Here is a 22,678-nt window from a genome sequence, read left to right on the forward strand (position 1 = left end):
GATTAAGTGAAATTATTCACATAAAGGACTCAGCACAGTGCCTTGTACATAGTAAACCCTGAATACAAGTGAGCTAATATTATTAGTAATTATATTGGGCATCAAACTATGGACTCTGAGTCATACTTAACATGTAACAAGGAAACAATATAGACAGGATATAATTTAGTGCTTGATTGTATGGTGCATATGATAAACACCATGGTAGGCTGGGGTGGTGGATGTCAGAGGTATCATGGGAAATATGGCTTGAGTTGGGACTTAAATGATGAACTGAGAATGATGGGTGTAGAAGACGAGTCTTGAAAAAAACAAAAAAAGAAAATGAGTCTTGGCGGACCACAGAAGTCAAGTAAATGGTTGATTAGTGTACCATTTAATTGAAAATCTCACTCTGGCCTCCCCAACAAAAATTTCAAATTAGATAGGAAGTAAACAGTCTCTTCAGAAAATGGTCTGTTACCCTAAATTTAGTGTGTGTGTGTGTTTGTGTGTGTGTTTGTGTGCACGTGTGCGTTGATTGGTGTAGTTTATCACCCTTTAAGTAGTGCACATGAATTATCTTGTTTAATTCTTATAACAACCCTATTAGACAGTTATTATTATTATCAGCCCCATTTTGAAGATAAGGAAATTGAAGCACAGAGATAGCAAGAAACTTTTCCCAAACCCTACAGCCAGAAGTACATAGCAGAGCTAATATTTGACCCCAGAAATTCTAACTTCAAGGCCCTGTGCTCTTAATCAGAAAGTTGCTTCTACTTAAAATTCATAAGGTCTTATAACTTTTAAAGGTAAACTGTTAGCCAGAACAATAACAGAGGACACTTTTACACCTAATTTGGTGCTTAAACGATGACTGCTACCTTATTGTTTTAAGCCCCATTTGGATTCAAATGACAAGGTATATAATTGTCTAAGCACAAATAGAAACCTTGAGGAGTCAAATTTAACAACCTACTTCATTTTAAGTCAATATACAGAAATTAGAAATAAATTTTTTTGTCAATTTCATGTTTTATTGAGTAGAAAGTAAGAGGAAAGTGAGGATTTGTTGTTTTAGGCTCACTCAGAGGTGATTTGGCTGTTTTGAGGCCTGACTGTACAATGTATTAGATGCCTTTGTTTGCTTGATTAAAACAGAAGTGGATACCCGGAGGCCTTGGAGCCACATACGGCTTTCTAAAACATGTGCGGCTCTTGAATTAAATGTAAAATACTCTACTGTGAATTGTCATGATGCTGTGTCCTTTGAAAGATGTAAAGTGGTACTAAAAGGTAAAGACACAAGAGGGAGCTCTAAATAACTAAGAACAAAGAAAACTACCTCATGATGTGTATAGTGCAAGCTACACTAGCATCTGACAGTTTAGACAGTGGTACGCTGATTTAATTTAGTAGAATAAATGCCACAGATATGGGAGGCAGCATGGTTGTAACAATTAAGAAAACAGAAACTGAAGTCATATAGCCCTGAATTGGAACCTTGGTTCTGTTACTTTCTAGCTGTGTGATCCTGGAAAAGTCACTTACCATCCCCACTCCAAGTATTAGTTTTCCCATTTGTAAACAAGGAAAATAGTACCTATACCTGATAACGTTATTGTGAGAATTAAATGAGATATAATACATGGAAAGAGTTTGGAGTATTGCCTGGTTACTGTAAATATTCAATAAATTGAGATTTACAAAATAGTGTGACTTTATAAGGATTCCTAATTTTCACTCTTGGCCAGATTGGTCATCACTGTGCTAGAGGCTGGGCTATTCCTTTCTTTTATGAACATTTAATAAATGACTCACCTCCATCATTGTCCAAGTTATCTCCACAAAGCATTTCCATGACAACATTGCAGCCTGTCCCACTCCAACCCACCTGACACACACAGTGCCAACCATTTTGATCCAGGGTACATCGCCCATTTCCAAAGCAGAGCCCTGGGCAGCCATCTGAAAAGACAGCAGAGAGTAACAAATTCAGAGACATCAGAATGGGTTTGGCCAACAATGATGTATCTGCCTAGAGGGAAAAATCGAATCATCTGGGCTCCATTCAGATGAGGTGTTGAATAAATGGAAGAGGAGCTTGCTTGCTTATACCACCTTCCCAGGGAACTTGTTATCCCTTACTCTGCTGTGCTTTTCCTTAGAGAGCCAATTAAACGTTATTAATGCTAACCCCAATTCCCAACCTCTGATTCAGACAGGATAAAAACTATGATGGGGACAAGACATGTTTTTTGTTTCTTTTCGAAAAAGGTATCTCCTCATCTCAATCAAAACTGGATGGATGATATTGTATCTAGTTATGACCAAAAAGTTGGGAAAAGACAGCAGTTTCTATGAAGAGATACTTCTCCTAACAACTGCTACTCTGTGCTGATTTTTCCCTTGTGATATGTTGCTTCAGGACTTAGGTATGTTGGTATACAGTTCAGACCATTAATTGCCCACATGGTGCCTTAGAAATGTGCTGCAGTTGCTTTACACCTATTCAGCTCTTCTCTTCAGGATTATTATTGATCTGAAAGCTAAGGATTGATTTTTTTACTTATCTGGTATCTCTCTCAGAAACTAGCATAATAGTATACCTGTAGTAAGTGCTCAACAAATGTTTATGGAATTAATGCACACCAAATTTAGACTTTCAGAATTCTAGAGAATAATTGGATAAATATAGTCAAGAGGAAATTATAATGCTTAAATGACTTCTATCCATTGATAACCCTAACCACAAACACTAACGACGGTCTCTATTTAGACTTTTAATTTCTCAGGGATGACCTACTCTTTCTACCAGTGGTTCAGAGATAGGCTATTCCAAAGGGCAACTCTGCATGTCCCAAGTGCTCAGTGGGCAGATGAACAGAGAGAGCAATAATGGCACATAGCTTCTGGAAATTTCCCCAGTAGCAACACAGGACCAGATCTGGATTTTACAGGAGAGAGTCCAATCAATATTCTTTCCATTTTCTGTCTTTGAAAGAAAATTCCAGAAGTATAAAAAGCAAAAGAACTTTTAAAAAAATCTGTAGAAGTAATCCAGTGTTTCTTGCAAATGGTTTTCCTAGCAACTCTCAACAGACCAGAGGAAGAAAAGACTTTAAAATAAAATGACAGATGGCTGTTAGAAAATATGAAAAGATTATATATATATTCCTCACGCACATGTATAAGATTAAGAAAGAAATTTATCTAGTTCCATTCTCATGCACATACAGTGGATAAAGAGAAATTAGGGATAATTTGAGTATGACATTTTCAACCTTCTGAGGCTGAGGTAATGAAAGGCACCAGGAAATCTGACAGAAAAACCCTTGCAGTCTCTATCGAATGCAGATCCCTGGTGGGGATGGATGATGAGGTACTAACAGGGGAATAATTCTTCTGCCATTGTAGGGATACTCTACACGGACTTAAAGCTATATTGTTATGTTAGAGAGAAAGTTCAGCTGTCTACCTAAACCTAGTTTATTTAATAATTACCTCTCTGTCATATAAACAGACACACACACACACACCCCTCGACATCAAGACAAAGAAAAATAATTCTTAAAACTGCTTATCAGTCTATTAAACTCTACGGCAAAAAATCAATCTTTGATATTGGGAAAGCAAATTACTTTTAAGTCTATTACAGCATGAACCTGACAATATTGCACTTAAGTAAGACTGCCAACATTAAAAACAACAACAACAAACAACACCCAAACCCCACCAACACTTCCTTTCCCACATGCATATTTTCAGTTTAAAGTATTTTTCTGTTATAAAACTAGAGAGAATGGGCTTACCTCGGACAGCATCTAAGTAGTGAGCTAAAAAGGGGGGAAAAGAGTGATTGAATGAATTTCTGGGAGACCAAAGCTATACAACAAGTACTAATGGTTTACCATCTGTTGCCTGGGAGAACAGCAAACTGTGAATTCTGAAATGCCTGCAGCTCAAAAGTTAGTACACTGGCCTGTGTGGTTTGTGAATAATATTTTCTGTGGGAAAGATATTAATGGCTTTTCTGTAAGAAACTCTATTAGGCTTCCTAAAAAAGTGTCATATTTCATTAAAAGTATAAGAACTGCATTTTTACATTTCAGTAATAACTCATGAAGGAGTGCTAGCTTGAACTTCTTATTAGTAATATCTTTAGAAGGGAGTTCTGGAGTAACCACCTTTGGTAATCATGACAATATTTAAATCCTCCTATGTGAAGGCAATAAACTTACTCTAGTGCAGGAATGTAATTACTTAAGCTGCATCTGAATCTCACCCCTCACCACCTTTTTAATGAATCTTAAGTATTTTCCACAGTCACAGAACAAGACTGACTGTAGTTGAGTAGTAATGCAGTTTATTAAAATTATGTTATATATATTATATATACTATACATTACTTTGGCAGGTTCCAACCATTATAACAAAAATCACCTAAAAATGAAAGCTGTAGTACAGTCTAGAGGGGAAAAAAAGCCCATAAACAATGAACTGTGTACCCAGAGGCCCACGCTTGCTTTTGCACTGTATGAATTCTCTGTGTGCTCATAGAATGACACTGGAACACTCTGTTACCCACTTTCCTTAGCTGAACAGTGGTAAACATACTTGTCCCTCTGTATATGCAGGGAACCTTGGTGGCAGATACATGTGTGTGTCAAGGGCTTTGATATTTTTCTCAGAAAAAAGTATTTTATAAATGAAACTTTCACTATTATTAGTGTTTTTTATGGTGTGAAGACCACGTGATAGATTAATTATTACATAGACTTTCTCACACCCACAGGTGTTCTCCCAGGAAGCAGCCTGAAAATTAGTGAAATTGGTGACAAGGGACGAGAGAGGGTGGATGCCTCGGTACGAACTCTCTATACTACCCAATAAACAATTCAACACAGATGTTCTATTGATAGCAGGTCAGGAGTATCTTCCTTATACACATTAAAGACAGCCCTTAATGATACTGAATGGCCCCTGATAAAGTAGTCCCATTTAATGAAACTGCCTCTAAGTGCTTTCAACCAAAACAACCTATACTTTTCAAAAGGAAAAATGGCCAGTGAATGTTAACTTTACAACAAAAGCACTTTTCTTATTAACTAATGACACTATATTCTAATGTATCATCTTTCATTTGAGTAACTCAAAGCACTTGAAAGCAGAAAATATAAAGAATAATGAAGTAATGAGAAAGGAAAAGACACAGAAATAAGTAAAATATTATCAACAAAACAGGAAACCTCCCAGTTAAGGAAACTTTCAAACTTATGGCCAGCCCTCCTACTTCTTCCCTCTTCCCATCTCAAATTCTACAAACAGGTTGGTGATTGACTTGCTAGACTGCTTTACTTCTTCAATTCATCCAATTTACTTTGTTCAAAGTATGGTGGTACTTACCGATTGTACAGTGGTCGCCCTCCCATCCAGGGCTACACTCACATTTTCCATCTTTGCATTGGCCATGCTCAGCACAATGAGAATGACAGGAGCGTTCTTCACATGTTGGTCCTACCCAACCTTCTTCGCATTGGCAAATTCCCCTTGAGCAGACTCCATGGCTACCACACTCCATGGTACAGAGCTCTGTGGGGAATTCAAAGAAGATGTATTTACATATTTTATTACAACCAGAGCCTACTTTTTCAAAAACACATTAGAATTATCAAAATCTCAGTCTATACCTGTATTTAAAATATATAATCAAAATGGCACAAAGCCCTCTAGCATTTGAGTGAATGTACAAGGAACTCTGTTAAAAAAGGTAGTTATATCTCAATGTATAAAATAAACTCTAAATCATATTGCTTTTGAGCAGTCCACAAAATGATAACAGCACTCAAGGCTTAGAAATGAAGTCAGTGCCAAACAAATGTCAAGTGGTTTTCACTAAACATTCATTAAGATTACAGGTAATGTTGTAGGGATTTTGTGATGCTACAAGAAATCACTGGGGAAAACACACAGTGCCCTAATTTCATTCGGGTTTTACAATCAGAAAGATGATAACTTTCTAATAAAATTCATAATATACAAGAGGTAAAGCTGCCAGTGACAGTAATCAACTGCTTTCTCTGATCATACTAACAATATTTGCATTTATTTTAAGGATTTAAAATGACTCCTGGTTGATTAAAATACACAGTCTTCTTATCTCAAAATGCCATTCAATATTTAGCCAATATAATCAAGGTGTATTATTAGCTCTGCCCAGTTTCTCTCTTCTGTATCCCTGACTTTTTTTTTTGAGAAACACTGAATATTAATAAAATCATGACAGTAGAAAACCAAAATAAAAGTTTGGCTAGCTTGTTTCTTCATAAAATTCCCTTGCTGGAGGAGCAGAAGGGAGATAAAAGCCTATCGAAAGAATGCAATAGGTTTTGGGTACAATTGGCCACATATCCTTGAATGAAAAAGAGGGTGTGCTGGAAGCCAAGTTGTCTATCTTTCATAGTCTTAAATTCTGAAACTGGTTTTATATATTGATAGATATTGACATATGATGATATAAGTATTACCCTATATTACATGTAACAAAGCTCTTCATATGTAACAAAGGTTCTACACTATAGGTAGCAGAGTTAATTTTTCAGTAGGTGAGAATATTCTTCTGATAAAGCCATGATTATGAATTTTATTACTATCTGGATCAATATATTCACTAATTCATTCACAAGTATTCTTTGAGGGTCAAGATTTCACAGAAAGAGTAAACGGTTTGGAATAAGAATTCCTCTGCATAAAAGCTGCGTATCCTTAGGCAAATTACTAACATGCTTTCTTAATCTCTGCTTGTGTAACTACACAATGAAAGTAATAATATTTACACCTGACAGGGTCATTGGGCAGTTTGAGGTATATTTTGGAGGTAGAACCAATATGAATTGCTTAAGAGAGGATATAGGAAATGAAGGAGAGGGAAAAATAAAAGTTTTGGCTTAAACAAATGGGTGAATAATGCTGCCACTAACAAAATGGAAAAGGATAAAGGAAGAATAAGATGGGAGATCAAACAGATTAACATTGAGATAACGTATAGATAGCCAAATGAAGATGTCAATTAAGCACTAAGATATATGAATTTGACAGGCCAGGGTTAGAGATATGAAATTGGCAACCATTAGCATATAGGTGGTATTTAGCATCTAAGTTTGAGACCAGATGATATCCCCTAAGGAATGAGCCCTGAGGTGTTCTGTGATTTAAAGATAAGGTAGAAGAAGAGGAACCATCAAAGGAGACTGGGAAGGAGAGGGCAGTGAGTGATAGGAGGAAATCTTATAGATTGTGGTACAGCTAAAGCCAAAAGAGGACACTTTTTCAAGAAGAAGGGGGTAGTCATCACAGGGACAGAGTAAAGGGCCAAAGTAGGTGATTAAACAGTTAATCCCACTAGGGGATTATAAGTAAAGAAAAAAGTATAGGAGACCCCTGTAAGTTAATGATCACTCAAGAAAGCAGGTTTGCTTAACCACAAAACCAAGCAGGCTTGCTTAGCAACAAAACCAGGTAACAGAAACATGAGACATGCCCCCAAACAATAAAACAATGGTGGCATGAGACCCACATCCTTCCCAGTGAGCTCAGTAAGTTAATGATTACTAGGACACGCTCCTCTGCACGCACTAAAAACAAAAATATAAGGAAAAGGTGACATTATACTAAAACCTGAAATGATTTAACATATTTTAGTATATGTTATTGCCTTTTTGCTCATTTCCATTGCACCATGACAGTCCCAGCTTGACCATGTAGGGACAAGAAAACTCTCCCACCCGACGTGGAGGAGGAACAGATGACGATGGAATTTTGATGTCTATTCAAGAATGAGGAAGAAGGTGGTTTTCTCCCCCTCCCCACTTTTCCTTTGATCATAAAACTGTAGCCCACTAAGTTCTTGGGGTGCGGCACCCTCTCGTCCACCTGCTTGTAAGCCTCACAAGTGTCCTATTCTAGTAAATCACTTCTTATCTATCACTTTGCCTCTTGCTGAATTCCTTCTGCGTTGAGACATAAAGAACTGGAGCTCCTCGGAGCCCCTGAAGTGCCACCTAATGGTTTCAGTTACGTAAAAAATATTGCTCAGAGGTCAAGTGAGACATGGGCAGAGAAGTACCCATTGGATTTACCACATGGAAATTGTTGGTAACTTCAGGAAGAGCTGTATTGATAAAGTGGTAGTTGTAAAGCCAGACTGCACTGGGTGGAAGAGTGAATAGAAAACTGTGTGTGGGATCACCAGGTTGTGAGAAAAGTCTAGGACCCAGACAATACCAAAAAGGGGGGACTTAGCCTAATAAATGGTAGCTCAAGTAGGTTAATCTTGAATTAGCACCAACACTCTATATCTTGATTTTGAATCTATGATTGATAATCTGGATTTTGAAATTCACTTCTTATAGCGAATTTGCTATTGTAATTCTGCTCCCCTTAATGGCCTCCCTCAAGACACTAAAAGCTGAACTGAAAGGGCATTTCTAAGATTAGAAAGCTAAGTGGTCAAAGCCAATCAAGCCAGAGCTGACTGAAACAATGAGAGGCAAACATTTTGCATATATTGCTTTATACAACTATAAATTTTAGACATAGGAGTACATCATTCTGATGATTTCCTGAAAAGTAGTAGGACTAGATGAAATAGTATTCATCTAGTATTCATTCACTGTTCAGAACTAGATGAACAGTATTGGCAAAATGGCAGACTAGGCTATCTTTAAACCACCTTGATATAAACCCTTAGAAATGGTGAATATAACGTAATAATTTTTAAAATTGCATGTCTTAGTTCACAAGAAAGAGAAATTCTCAAACACTGGAAGCAAAGAGGATGCTAACAGTCAAAGACGTAAGCATATAAGTCAACCCTCTGGCAGCATAGAGGGGTTATTATACCCAGTAATGACCAGGGGATTGGGTATCTGTGTCCACAAAGGGAAAAGAGATGAGGTCTTTGGCCCATTTAAGATGGAGAGTTGGACGGAAACACCTGCAGAAAGCAAGGACAACCCCTGAAAAGCTGCAATCTCAATGAGATGGGGACTAATAAACTATCCACTAGCTCAGAGAGATGGCAAAGAAGCACTGACTATATAATAGTAACAACAACAACATCAACAACAATAACAATTGGGGGGTTAGAAGACAGTAGTGAAATAAAATATTACCTTATTATAATATGTGCAATGGAGTACCCTGTGTTCAATATTTCTAAAGCCTTGTATTTTTCAGGAGTTAGGTAAGAGATACTTTGTCAAGTATGCATATAAAAATGTAAAGGTGGAGCTCTGTTTCTAGTGATTGTGACCTAAATAATTTTTACTATTCTCTTCTGATGAGAACTAGAAAATCTAGACAAAATATATTCTAAAATTTGTTGGATATTACTACTAGAATTCACAAAAGGGTAAAGAATTGCTGGGCCAAGTTCCAGCAATTATATTTGCTTATTATAAAGCTAGGAGAAAATGAAAACCCAGAGAGGTGTCTGATATTTTTGGATGCTTCTTTTCTAGAAGTGTCTGTCAATTCTGGTAGATGCAGCTGGAAGTTTCAAAGGTTGGGTAAAGCTTTTGTCAGTCTCATGGGGACAGAAAAAATACTTGACTGGATAATGGCTAGGAAATTTCCAATACTGAAGAAAACACCAAGCCAAATATTGAAGCAAAACTGAAGGAACAAAAAAGAGAAAAAGGCAGATTCACAATTATAGTCAGAGACTTTTATGACCCCCTTTCTCGTTAACTAACTGACAGAACAAGCAGACGACTTAGAAAGAATATGGAATATTTGACCAACATGATTAACAAATTTGATCCAATTGATACATACAGAACACTGCATTAAATAACTACAACATACACAGAAATTCCAAGTGCACAAAGAACATTTACAAATATTGACCACATGCTAGGCTATAAAGCAAGTCTCAACGTATTTCTAAGTATTGAAATTATATATAGCATGTTTTCTACCTACTATGGAATTAAACTTGAACTCAGCAACAAAAGATAATTATAAAATCCATATAATTTGGAAATTAAGAAATAGACTTCTGAATGAACTACAGAACAGAGAAGAAATCATCATGGAAATAGGAAAATATTTTTTTTTTTTTTTTTTTTGCGGTATGCGGGCCTCTCACTGCTGTGGCCTCTCCCGTTGCGGAGCACAGGCTCTGGACACGCAGGCTCAGTGGCCATGGCTCATGGGCCCAGCCGCTCCACGGCATGTGGGATCTTCCTGCACCGGGGCACGAACCCGTGTCCCCTGCATTGGCAGGCGGACTCTCAACCACTGCGCCACCAGGGAAGCCCAGAAAATATTTTGAAATGAATGAAAATGAAGGTACCACATATCAAATTTTGTGTAATATAACTCAGTCCCTATGTATAGGAAAATTTATAAGGTAGAACGGAAAACCACCTGGAGAACAATGACCCAAGCATCCAATTTTAAAAAATTAGGAAAAGAAGAGCAAAGTAAACTCCAAGAGGTATAAGGAAGAAAATAATAAGAGCTGAGATTAATTAAATAAGAACAAACATATGATAGAAAGGATCAACAAAGCCAATACCTGATGATTTGCATAGACTAATAAAACTGATAAATCCCTGATGGGGACTGACCAAGATGAAACTACAGAAGACCCAAATGACTAATATCGGGAATGAAAAAGATGACATTGTTGCAGATCCTTCAGACATAAAACATCATAAGAGGATATCACAAACAACTTTTTGTCAATACATTTAAAACTTTCAGTGGAATGGAAAAATCCCTACAAAAATACAGCTTACAATAATAAACACAAGAAAAACAGGAAACTGAATAGTTTCTATAAAAAACCTTAATAAACAATGAAAAATATTCCCTCGCCCACAAACAATTACAGTCTCAGATGACTTCATTTGTAAATATACCAAACTTTTAAGGAAGAAAAAATTGCCAATCTTGAGTAAACTTTTCCAAAGAATAGAAAAAGAGAAAACACTTCACAAATATGCTTTATGAGTCCAACATAACCTTGATGTAAAATTCTGACAAGTATATTTTAAGAAAAAATACAGGCCAATCTCACTCATAAGTATGGATGCAAAAACTCTAAACAAAATATTAACACAGTAAAACTGGTATTACACAACAAGAAATTGTATAATGACCAATTTGTGCTTATTCTAGAAATGCAAGATTGTATTAAAACTTGAAAATCAATCATTGTAATTCATCATATATATGGAATAAAAGAGAAAACTCATATGATCATCTCCACAGATATATAATGAGTATTTGATAAAATACTAAACATTCATTTGTGATAAAAACTTATAGCAAATTAAGACCAAAAGGAACTTTAACTGATAAAGATTAGCTGCAAAACCCCCCCACAGCAAACATTATTTAGTACTGAGATGTTGAATTCTTTTCTTCTACTACTGAGACTGAGAAAAGATGCCTATGATCATCACTGCTATACAACATAATTCTAGAGGTCCTAGCCAGTGCAATAATGCAAGAAAAAGAAAAAAAAGTATAAAAATTGAAAAGCAATAAATAAAATAATCATATGGTAGTTCTATTTTTAGTTTTTTAAGGAACCTCCATACTGTTCTCCATAGTGGCTGTATCAATTTATATTCCCACCAACAGTGCAAGAGGGTTCCCTTTTCTCCACATCCTGTCCAGCATTTATTGTTAGTGGATTTAAAAATATATATATTTATTTTATTTATCTATTTTTGGCTGCGTTGGGTCTTTGTTGCTGCTCGCGGGCTTTCTCTAGTTGTGGTAAGTGGGGGCTACTCTTTGTTGTGGTGCACGGGCTTCTCACTGCAGTGGCTTCTCTTGTTGCAGAGCACGGGCTCTAGGTGCGCGGGCTTCAGTAGTTGTGGCATGCGGGCTCAGTAGTTGTGGCTCACGGGCTCTAGAGCACAGGCTCAGTAGTTGTGGTCCACAGGCTTAGTTGCTCTGTGGCATGTGGGATCTTCCTGGACCAGGGCTTGAACCCATGTCCCCTGCTCTGGCAGGTGGATTCTTAACCACTGTGCCACCAGGGAAGCCAATTAGTGGATTTTTTGATGATGGCCATTCTGACCAGTGTGAGATGATACTTCATTGTAGCTTTGATTTGCATTTCTCTAATGACTAGAGATGTTGAGCATCCTTTCAATCCCACTACTGGGCACATACCCTGAGAAAACCATAATTCAAAAAGAGTCATATACCACAATGTTCATTGCAGCACTATTTACAATAGCCAGGACATGGAAGCAACCTAAGTGTCCATCAACAGATGAATGGATAAAGAAGATGTGGCACATATATACAATGGAATGTTACTCAGCCATAAGAAGAAATGAAATTGAGTTATTTGTAGTGAGGTGGATAGACCTAGACTCTGTCATACAGAGTGAAGTACGTCTGAAAGAGAAAAACAAATACTGTATGCTAACACATATATATGGAATCAAAAAAAAACAAAAACGTTCTGAAGAACCTAGGGGCAGGACAGGAATAAAGACGCAGACGTAGAGAATGGACTTGAGGACACGGGGAGGGGGAAGGGTAAGCTGGGACGAAGTGAGAGAGTGGCACTGACATACATACATTACCACATGTAAAATAGATAGCTAGTGGGAAGCAGCCACAGAGCACAGGGAGATCAGCTCGGTGCTCGGTGACCACCTAGAGGGGTGGGATAGGGAGGTTGGGAGGGAGACGCAAGAGGGAGGGGATATGAAGATATATGTATACGCATAGCTGATTCACTTTGTTATACAGCAGAAACTAACACAACATTGTAAAGCAATTATACGCCAATAAAGATGTTAAAAAAAGTTAAGAAAATCATTATTCACGGATAGTATGATTGTGCATGTACAAACTACAAAAAGAATCTGTATAGATAAATTATTAGAATTAATATGTGAATTTAGCAAGATCTCTAGATACATGGTTAATATAGATAAAAAAGTTATTTCTATATATGAACAGCAAACAATGAGAAAATTTTAAAATACCATTAACAACAGCATCACAATATCATATACCTAGTAATAATTTTAACAAAATATTTGCACGATCTATACTGGAAAACTATAGAACTTTATGAGAGAAACTAGAGAAGACCTGGATAAATGGAAAGCTATAACATATTTGTGAATTGAAAAATTCAAAATTAAAGATGCCAATTTACCCCAAATTCTTCTGCAGATTCAATGCAACCCCAATCAATATCTTGGAAGTTGTGTGTGTGTGTTTGTACATTTATGTGAATTTTGATCAGCCAAAGAAAGAAGCAGAATAAAGTGAGACGACGTACTCTAGCTGATAGCAAGACTTATTATAAAGCTATGTTAATTTAGACAGTGGGCTTTGGTACAATGGCAAATAGACCACTGAGAGTAAATAGAGTCCTAAAACAGATCCATACATATAAGGATACTTGATTTATGGTAAAGGTGGTACTGTAGGCAAGTGGGAAATGACTACTGTTTTATATTAAATGGTTCTGGGAAACTGAATATCCATTAAGAAAAAATTCATCTTTACCTCAGCACATATACAAAATCAAATCCAGATAGAATGTACTAAACATAAACTGATAAAGCTTCTAGAACAACATAAGAAAACAATTTCATGATCTTAGGGTACAAAAAAATTTTTTTTAACTGTACACAAAAATGCTAACCATAAAGGTAAAAGACAATAAATTGGACTGTATCAAAATTAAGAATTTCTTTTAATCAAAAGATAGAGAGGGCTTCCCTGGTGGCGCAGTGGTTGAGAGTCCGCCTGCCAATGCGGGGGACACGGGTTCGTGCCCCGGCCCGGGAAGATCCCACATGCCGCGGAGCGGCTGGGCCCGTGAGCCATGGCCGCTGAGCCTGAGCGTCCGGAGCCTGTGCTCTGCAAGGGGTGAGGCCACAGCAGTGAGAGGCCCGCGTACCGCAAAAAAAAAAAAAAAAAAAAAAAAAAAGATAGCGAAAAAGCATGCTATATCAGTGGTAGAGTATATTCACAGTGGTTACCAGGTGTTTCTTACTTGGATAGTTCACTGTACTGTACAGTTAGGACTTTTGTCCTTTTCTCTGTGTGTGTGTTATATTTTAATGAAATGTTAAGAAATTAAAGATAATGACCATGGACTTCCCTAGTGGTCCAGTGATTAAGAATCCGCCTTCCAGTGCATGGGATGTGGGTTCGATCCCTGGTCAGGGAACTAAGATCCCACATGCCACGGGGCAACTAAGTCACATGCTGCAACTACTGAGCCCACGCGCCACAACTAGAGAGCCCGCATGCTCTGGAGGCCACACGCCACAACTAGAGAGAAGCCCACACACTGCAATGAAGAGCCTGCGCGCCGCAACAAAAGATCCCACATGCCAAAACGAAGCTCCTGTGTGCCGCATCTAAGACCCAATGCAGCCAAATAAATTAATTAATTAAAAAAATTAAACCTCCCTTAAAAAAAAATAAAGATAATGACCAAAAGAAAATAAACAAAATATATAACTTCCTAACCAGAAAAAGAGAAATAAGAATGAAGATAACCCAGTCAATCAGAGCAAAGGCAGAAAAAGGGTAAAAGTCAGTGAAAAAATAAATGATGTAAATAGGAGACACAAAAGAAGATTATAGGATATAACTCCAAACATGTCAGTAATACTAGTAAATAAAAACAAATTGAACTTGCAATTTAAGAGTGAGACTCTGGAACTGAGTGAAGAAGAAAATCTAGTTATGTTCCTTCTGTTAATAAGAGATGTGCTGAAACACACTAATACAGAAAAGTTAGCAAAAAGGGAAAAAAGGCACTGTAGTAAAGTACCAAGAGAAACTTGATATAGTTATAATATTATCAGATGAAATAGATTTCAAGGTATAAAATATTATTATGGATAGAATCATTATGTAATGATAAAAGGATTAATTCACCAGGAAGATGTAACAATCCTGATCCTGTAAGAAAATACAGCTTCAAGATATATAAAGCAAAACTCGACATACTTATATTAAGACAAATTGAAAATTTCAACTTCAGGAATAAGAAGATAAAAAATTAGTGGATGTAGAAAATTTGAATAGTACAATTAACAACTTTAATGGACATATATAGAACCCCAAACGTATGACTATACAATACATATTCTTTTCAAGAACACACAGAATACCCACAAAACTGACAATTATTAGTTCACAAAGCAAGGCTCAACAAATGACAAAGATTCGACACCACATAGATCATGCTGTTTCAGCAAAATGCACTAAAATTAGAAATCAATAAACAAAAAGCAAAAGAAAAAATGCAGAAAAGTGTTCCTTAAAAATACACTTTAAAATAATTTATGAATCACATAAAAATTATATTGGAAATTAGGAACTGAATAACAATGAAAATACTATTTATAAAAACCTGTGGGATACAGCTTAGACAGTAACTTAGAGGAAATGTACAGCCTTTCATACATTTAGTAGAAAAGAAGAACAACTGAAAATTAATGAAGAAAGCATCCAACCCAAGGAGTTAGAAAAAAGACTACATATAAGTAGAAGGGAGGAAACAACAAAAGAGCTAAAGTTAATGAAATGAGAAACAAAGAAACAATAGAGAAGATGAACTAAACCAAAATCTGTGTCTTTGACATGAATAATAAAATAGAGAAAGCTTTGACAAAGTAGAACAAGAAATAAAGAAAGGAAATGAACAAGTAAGCATTAAAGATTAAAATATAAAAATAAATTAGAGAGTGCTATGAACAACTTTATGCCAGTAAGTTTGAAACCTTAGATGAAGTAAATTATTTTTCAAGAAAAAAAAATGAATTTGAGAAGAAACAGAAAGCCTGAATACACCTTAAAGACATTGAAAATGGCCCAGATGGTTTTACAGGTGTATTTAGCCAAACTTCTAAGCGACAGATAGATAATCTCTATTTTAAGTCACACCAGAGAACACAAAAAGAGAAAAGACTTCCTGAATCATTTTATGAGACTACTATAATCTAGTTCTAAAATAAGGTAAGTAAAGAAGAAGGGACTTTTTTGTAGGCCTATCTCACTTATAAACATGGCTGCAAAAATCTCCAATAAAAGATCTGAAAATCAAACCAGCAATGCACACACACGCGCACACACACACGTGCACACACACACACACACACATAGAAAATTACAACCAAGTAGGCATGAATGCTAGGATGGTTTAACTTTTGAAAATCTATTAATGCAATTCATCATTGAATTAATCTGTTTCACTTTAATCTCATTTCATAATGTATTAAAGAAAAAATATCTTATATACGGAAAGATTATATATTATATATTTATAAAATAACTCCTATTTATGATGTAATCTCTTAGCAAAATAGGACTAGAAGGGAATTTACTGAATATAATAAAGGTGATTTACCAAAATCCTAAAGTAAGCGTCAAATGTAGTAATAAAATAATAGAATTCCCTTAAAGTCAGAAGTACTACAATTAACTGCTGCTTCGAATTCAATGTGGTACTGGAGAACTTAGCTAGCACAATAAGGCAACCAAAAATATAAAATGTTTAATGTCTGGAAAGGAAGACACAAAATTGAATATACAGGTAAACTATGGAAACAGGAAGAGAGGATAGCAAAGTTATTGTAAACAAGATCAACAGAAAAAAATCAACAGCCTGCCTATATATCAGGAACAGCCAATTAGAACATGTAATTTTTTTTAAAAAGATCTCATTCATAATAATAACAAATCTAGCAAAAAAAGTTCAACATTCTTTTATATAAGAATTTAAAACTTTCTGAAGAACACATACCAAGACTCAATCAATGGGGAGATATACTGTGTTCATGGCTCACACACCTCAATATCATTAAGATGTCAATTTTCCTCTACTAGTTCTGTAAATTCAACAACCGTTTTCATAGAGCTTGAAAACCTGATCCTAAAATCCGTATGAAACAGAAAAGACTAAGAACATTTTGAAGTATATTCATTGATGTGTGTATGTGTGTCCAGCCTAAATGTACATCAATAGGAAAATGGATATATAAATTTTGGTGTAGTCATACAATGCAAAAATATACAGAAGTTAAGTTGAATAAAGTAGAGGTACATGCCTCAAAACGGATAAACCTTAAAAACATAATAATGGAAGGAAGCAAGTTATTCATATGAAATTTAAACATACGCAGAACAATATAGTTTTATGGGTATATACATATTTGTAAAAGCCTAAAAATATGTACAAGAATGATTAAATTTAGGGTAGTGGCTTCCACTGCAGGGAAGGGAGGGGACTGGAAGCACAAAAGGATACACAGGGAGTTATTTGTATTTGTTACTTTTTAAAGCTAAGTTGTGGGTTTACAGTTGTGCATTATATTGTTTTATGTGTTTGGAATATTTAGTAATAATATCCAAAAGAAAAGAAATAAAGAATAGATAAGAAATGACTGTCTTAGGACTTTCCTGGTGGTCCTGTGGGTAAAACTCCTTACTCCCGATGCAGGGGGCAAGGGTTCGATCCCTGGTCGGGGAACTAAGATACTGCATGCTGCAGGACGGGGCCACAAAAAAAAAAAAAAAAAAAAAAAAAGAAACGACTTGTCTGTTCTGGCTGCCTCTGAGTCTGAATCTCCCAAAGAACAAATTTCTAGGAGGCACTAGATTGCAGAAGAGTCGGGGACAGCATTCTCTCAAAGACCTTACATATTATATTGATGCCATACTCAGCAGTGAGCTATTCTATCCATTTGGGGAAATCTCCATAATTTTCAACTTGTAATCTTTTTAAAACCTTCCTGTATTTGTTACACGTGTGTGACCTGAGTGGTGTTGTCAGTGTTTTTGTCAATATTTACTATGTTTTTCTATTTAGGTTAATTCCAACAATTTTGTACTTTAATAAAATGTTGTAAACAGTGCAAGAAAAAGAAACAACTGTCTTTAGGGACCACTCTGTTGAATAAATAAGTGGAGATGTGACTTAACCTCAACACGAAACCCCCCACAGACATAAGCCACAACTACTAATCTGATTGACAGTTTCAGCACTGCAAGGATCCAGGCGGGAAGTGATATCTGCATGAGTAAGGGAATCCTCTAAGAAATAAATTACTACACATGGAGAAGCAGATCTTCAACAAGAAGCATTCCTCACTTTGAACTGCATCAACATTCCTGCAATTGCCTCCATTTCCAAATGAAGTTTCTGGACTCATCTAAGATGTTTTTCAATCCCAATCTTTCATGATTAGCAGTGGGGTGGGCGTGGGAGGACTAACAGAAAACAGATGCTGGCAATTGTATAATTTATAAACATGCTAGAAATGATATTTGCTCTAATATATTTGTCTTATGAATAGTTCTATTCCATGTGTAATATTTTCTATCTGGTTGAAAATACATTAACATTACAGGCTACAAAATATGACAAAAGAATGCTAAAATATAAACATTCTTTTGTGCAAATGTATTGGAAAAGAACATGAAAAATATAGGCAGACACTTTAAAGTTCTATTGAGACATTTCATTTTTAATAAGTTTCTTTATGCATGTCAACAATGAACAACACTTGTATAAACTGAACTAGGATACAACTGGAACACTTCTTTGTTGCATGCTGACAAAGAACAATTTGATTAAACAGTAAATCCTTCAGAGCCTCCCTCAGAACCATTTCTCTTAGGTTTACTTCTTAGACAAAAGTTCCCAGTAAAGTAAATTCTGTTATTCTTAGCACTTTGGCTGTGCCCAACATTAGACAATGATAATATTGGGCACCCTGAAATATTAAATCTGGGTATTAGTTAGGCTCTAAAATACACATTTATGTAACATTTTCAATAATTCAATATGGCATTCTAAACAAAGAAAGGACACCTTTGATGTAAAAATTCATGAAAATTAAGGAAGTATTACATGTCCACTTGTTCAACATCTACTAGAATCAGTTAAAGATCAAAGGAAATCAGGCTGGGAGCATAAGGAAAATCAAGAATTGGGAATGAATGAACCTGAACAGATAGAGACCTTCTCTTTGATAGACTATCATACAATTTTTATTGGGGAAACTATGAGATTTTCTCATTGTTTTATGTGATTAATATGGGAAATAAGAGTAAGGAAAAAAAGTAAGTTGATTTGATAAGTGTGAGCAGTACCAAGTCAAGCAGGTTAAGGACTGGAAAAGTTTTTACAGTGTATCCCAGGCTCTTCACTAAAATCAAGCAATGAATCAACCAAGAATAATAAATATTATTAAGAATAAAGGTTTGTGTACTTGGTATTATTTTTCAAATATTTGAATCGTTTTTATTTTACTACTACAGGTCCTTGCATTCCTCAGTGGCAGACATTCTACTTGAGAGTGGGACTATTATAAATAACTGTTAACTTTGTAGAACACATGTTCAGGCTCGTACACATGCAGGTTCGCACATAGACATGCATACACGCACACTTTTTGGGTCCCTGTTTCTCTGAAAAGCAATAGGGAAAATATTATCTATTTTATTGCACAGAGTTAAATTCAATACCACCTCCACCCGATCTTTATCAGTACGTTGCTATGACAAAGATTTGGTTTTACTGTGGGCCATGTATCACATTTTCTGTGTTTCAGGTGTAATAGTGTATCTCTCATTTTAACACAGAAACCTATGACATAAGCATAACACTTGTCTTTCAGCCCCAACATTACAATGAGCTTCAATATATTTTAGTAATCTGAACACTGTCTTACATTTGAACAACAATTTGATTGAAGAGACTACAAATGATACATGTCAGCTAGCTCTTTCTGTACAAATAGCAACATAGAAGCAGCAGTAACAACACCACCACACTCCATCCTATAAAACTCCTGAGATGAGTCTCAAATTCTCGGATAAGAACTAAATCTGAAGGAATCTAGTATGTGAAGATCAAAAGTTGAATTGACTTTCAGCTTAATGTTTCATGGAGTATGGTTATGACATGGCTTTGGATTTCCTTTATAAACTGGTGAACTGCTCTTTGGTAAACGTGAAAAACCTGACAAGACAGAAAAAATCATGCCTGGCTTACAACTTTTGAATTCAATAAAATACTCAACTGGCTTTTTTCAGTAGCTAGACTCTTTCCTTTGGAATAAATCCTGTTTGCTTTTCGGCCAAATGAAATATTCTCCCATAACTCTAGAGATCATATTTTGTTTAACTCAGTGATCAGAAGCTGGAAACACTGAGGCTGAGGTGAATTTCTACTTATTCATAGATACAGATGCAAAACTGTCTCAATCCTTTGATTACGAACCCAACATACTCGTCTATCCAATAATATCCCCAACTGACAAAGAATGTTGATATCTAGACACTTGTCTCACAACTGCTTTTCACTTGACCCAATCAGGTACCAGATTGTCAGGGTAATACCATTACCCTTAAGGAGAAAATATTAACTTTGGAAACTCCAAACATATGATTTGTAGCAGGCCCTGTGCTCTGAACTGATTGTTCAGCTGTGGAAAAGTTTGTGTCAGTCTATCCATAGTTTTGTGCTTAGACTTTCTTACCATCGTTGCTACCTATTTGCAGTCTGTGACCACCTAAAAGGGCAAGCCTCACTGGCTCATCAAGGTATCAAACTCATGTCCTTGGCCTCAATAAGACAGTGCCCTCACTCATTCAACTATATACAACTACTACTGGAGCAATTATCATTACATCCTGGCTCAGAGTGGCTACTTAAGAAGTATTTATTGGTAAGTCAGAAAGCTGTTCTTTATATATATATAACGTTTAGCATTCTTTTTGGCATGATTAGACATAATGTTAAAATTGTGCTAAGGAGAACTTTCTCTTCCTTCTGATTGATATTAGACCTCTTCTTGCCTCTTGAAAAAATTTTGATATTACCTCTCTTCTCCCCAAAATGAATTTCATTAAGCACATCTAAAACTCCTGCTTGGTGTTTTTCTGAGGCAATAAGCCTTCCAAGTGAGCACAGAAAGGTCTATGTTCCCTGAAGCGCTACAAATGATGGACTGAGAGATCTTCAGACACATCCAAGCTCCAAAACACATCTGATAGCATACTTCAGGGGTGAAGCCAAAGCTGTTTGCTGGAAGGACACTTCATGCAGACTGGAAAATTTACTCTGAATAAAAGAAAGCTTATATAACTGTTTTTACCCCATTCAACACTCTTGCTAAGGGCTCTCTGGATTTAGAAAATGAAGTCTAATTGGAGTCCACAAGAGAGACAAGGCTAGCAGTCATCAGGCAATCTCTGAAACTGTGGTAGGCTCCACCTGCATCCTTAATGTGTAAGGTGTGTTCAAGGCATTACACAGGCACAGAAAGCAGCTTTCTGTCAAAGACCTGGGGAAGGGCTGCATACATATTTACAAAGCTGCCATCATTGCCCAGCAGACCATGCACCTACAGTTTATTTTTACCCCTATAAATAAATATGACACGGAGAAATGAAATGTAAAGAATCCAGCGTCAACAAAATCCTCTGCACGATGAAGACAAAGGCATATAAATGCCTTATATATCATCTGAAGGCACAGTTTAGTGCTATTTAATACATTTAGCTTTTAATTTATAATTTTACTCTATGGCAATCACTAAAATGCTTAAAAGGCTGTATGGTTATTAGTGTCATCTGAACTTCAAGAGACATACTTTATATGTTTCCTAAAAGCTACCATATTCATTCTTCTAAGAACTAATAATGGGATTATTATTATATAAAGAATTTGACTTCATGTCTATCCTTGTGCCACAATATCAACATTCCACAGAGGCTGTACTGTACTGTGGGAAAGCTATGGGTAGGGAGTATATTAACCTGGCTATATTAAGACAAACTTAAAGTCCTTGACTTACTTTCAATTCCACAGATATCATGCTACATATTTCTACTTGGCTAGGCCATCATCACCTTAAACTCAAAATATTTATAACCTACCTTTTAATTTCTACTCATAATCCCATTTCTTACCCTGATTTCACTTTTTTTTAACATCTTTATTGGAGTATAATTGCTTTACAATGGTGTGTTAGTTTCTGCTTTATAACAAAATAAATCAGTATACATACCCATATGTCCCCATATCTCTTCCCTCCTCTTGCATCTCCCTCCCTCCCACCCTCCCTATCCCACCCTTATAGCTGGTCACAAAGCACCGAGCTGATCTCCCTGTGCCATGCGGCTGCTTCCCACTAGCTATCTATTTTATGTTTGGTAGTGTATATATGTCCATATATACACTACCACTCTCTCACTTTGTCCCAGCTTACCCGTCCCCCTCCCCGTGTCCTCAAGTCCATTCTCTAGTAGGTCTGCGTCTTTATTCCCGTCTTGCCCCTCGGGTCTTCATGACCTTATTTTATTTTTTTTTTAGATTCCATATATATGTGTTACAATACGGGATTTGTTTTTCTCGTTCTGACTTACTTCACTCTGTATGATGGACTTTAGGTCCATCCATCTCACTACAAATAACTCAATTTCGTATCTTTTTATGGCTGAGTAATATTCCATTGTATATATGTGCCACATCTTCTTTATCCATTCATCTGTTGGTGGACACTTAGGTTGTTTCCATGTCCTGGCTATTCTAAACAGAGCTGCAATGAACATTGTGGTACACGACTGTTTCTGAATTATGGTATTTTCAGGGTATATGCCCAGTAGTGGGATT

The 22,678-nt window shown here is 36.2% G+C and overlaps 1 protein-coding gene across 4 annotated transcripts in view; it reads right to left on the reverse strand.

The window, feature by feature from the left end:
• TENM1 (teneurin transmembrane protein 1) overlaps positions 1-22,678 on the reverse strand; it is a 619,648-nt gene that overhangs the window by 178,115 nt on the left and 418,855 nt on the right. For all 4 annotated transcript variants that reach the window (XM_079909820.1, XM_079909818.1, XM_079909817.1 and 1 more), the window contains 3 exons: positions 5,389-5,574; positions 3,795-3,818; positions 1,804-1,950 (listed from right to left, as the gene is read on the reverse strand). In XM_079909820.1, coding sequence (XP_079765946.1) covers positions 1,804-1,950; positions 3,795-3,818; positions 5,389-5,574 — 357 coding nt within the window. The remainder of the gene's footprint in view (positions 1-1,803; positions 1,951-3,794; positions 3,819-5,388; positions 5,575-22,678) is intronic.

Source organism: Stenella coeruleoalba, assembly GCF_951394435.1.
Source record: "Stenella coeruleoalba genome assembly, chromosome: X".
In the NCBI taxonomy this organism is placed as follows: Eukaryota; Metazoa; Chordata; class Mammalia; order Artiodactyla; family Delphinidae; genus Stenella; species Stenella coeruleoalba.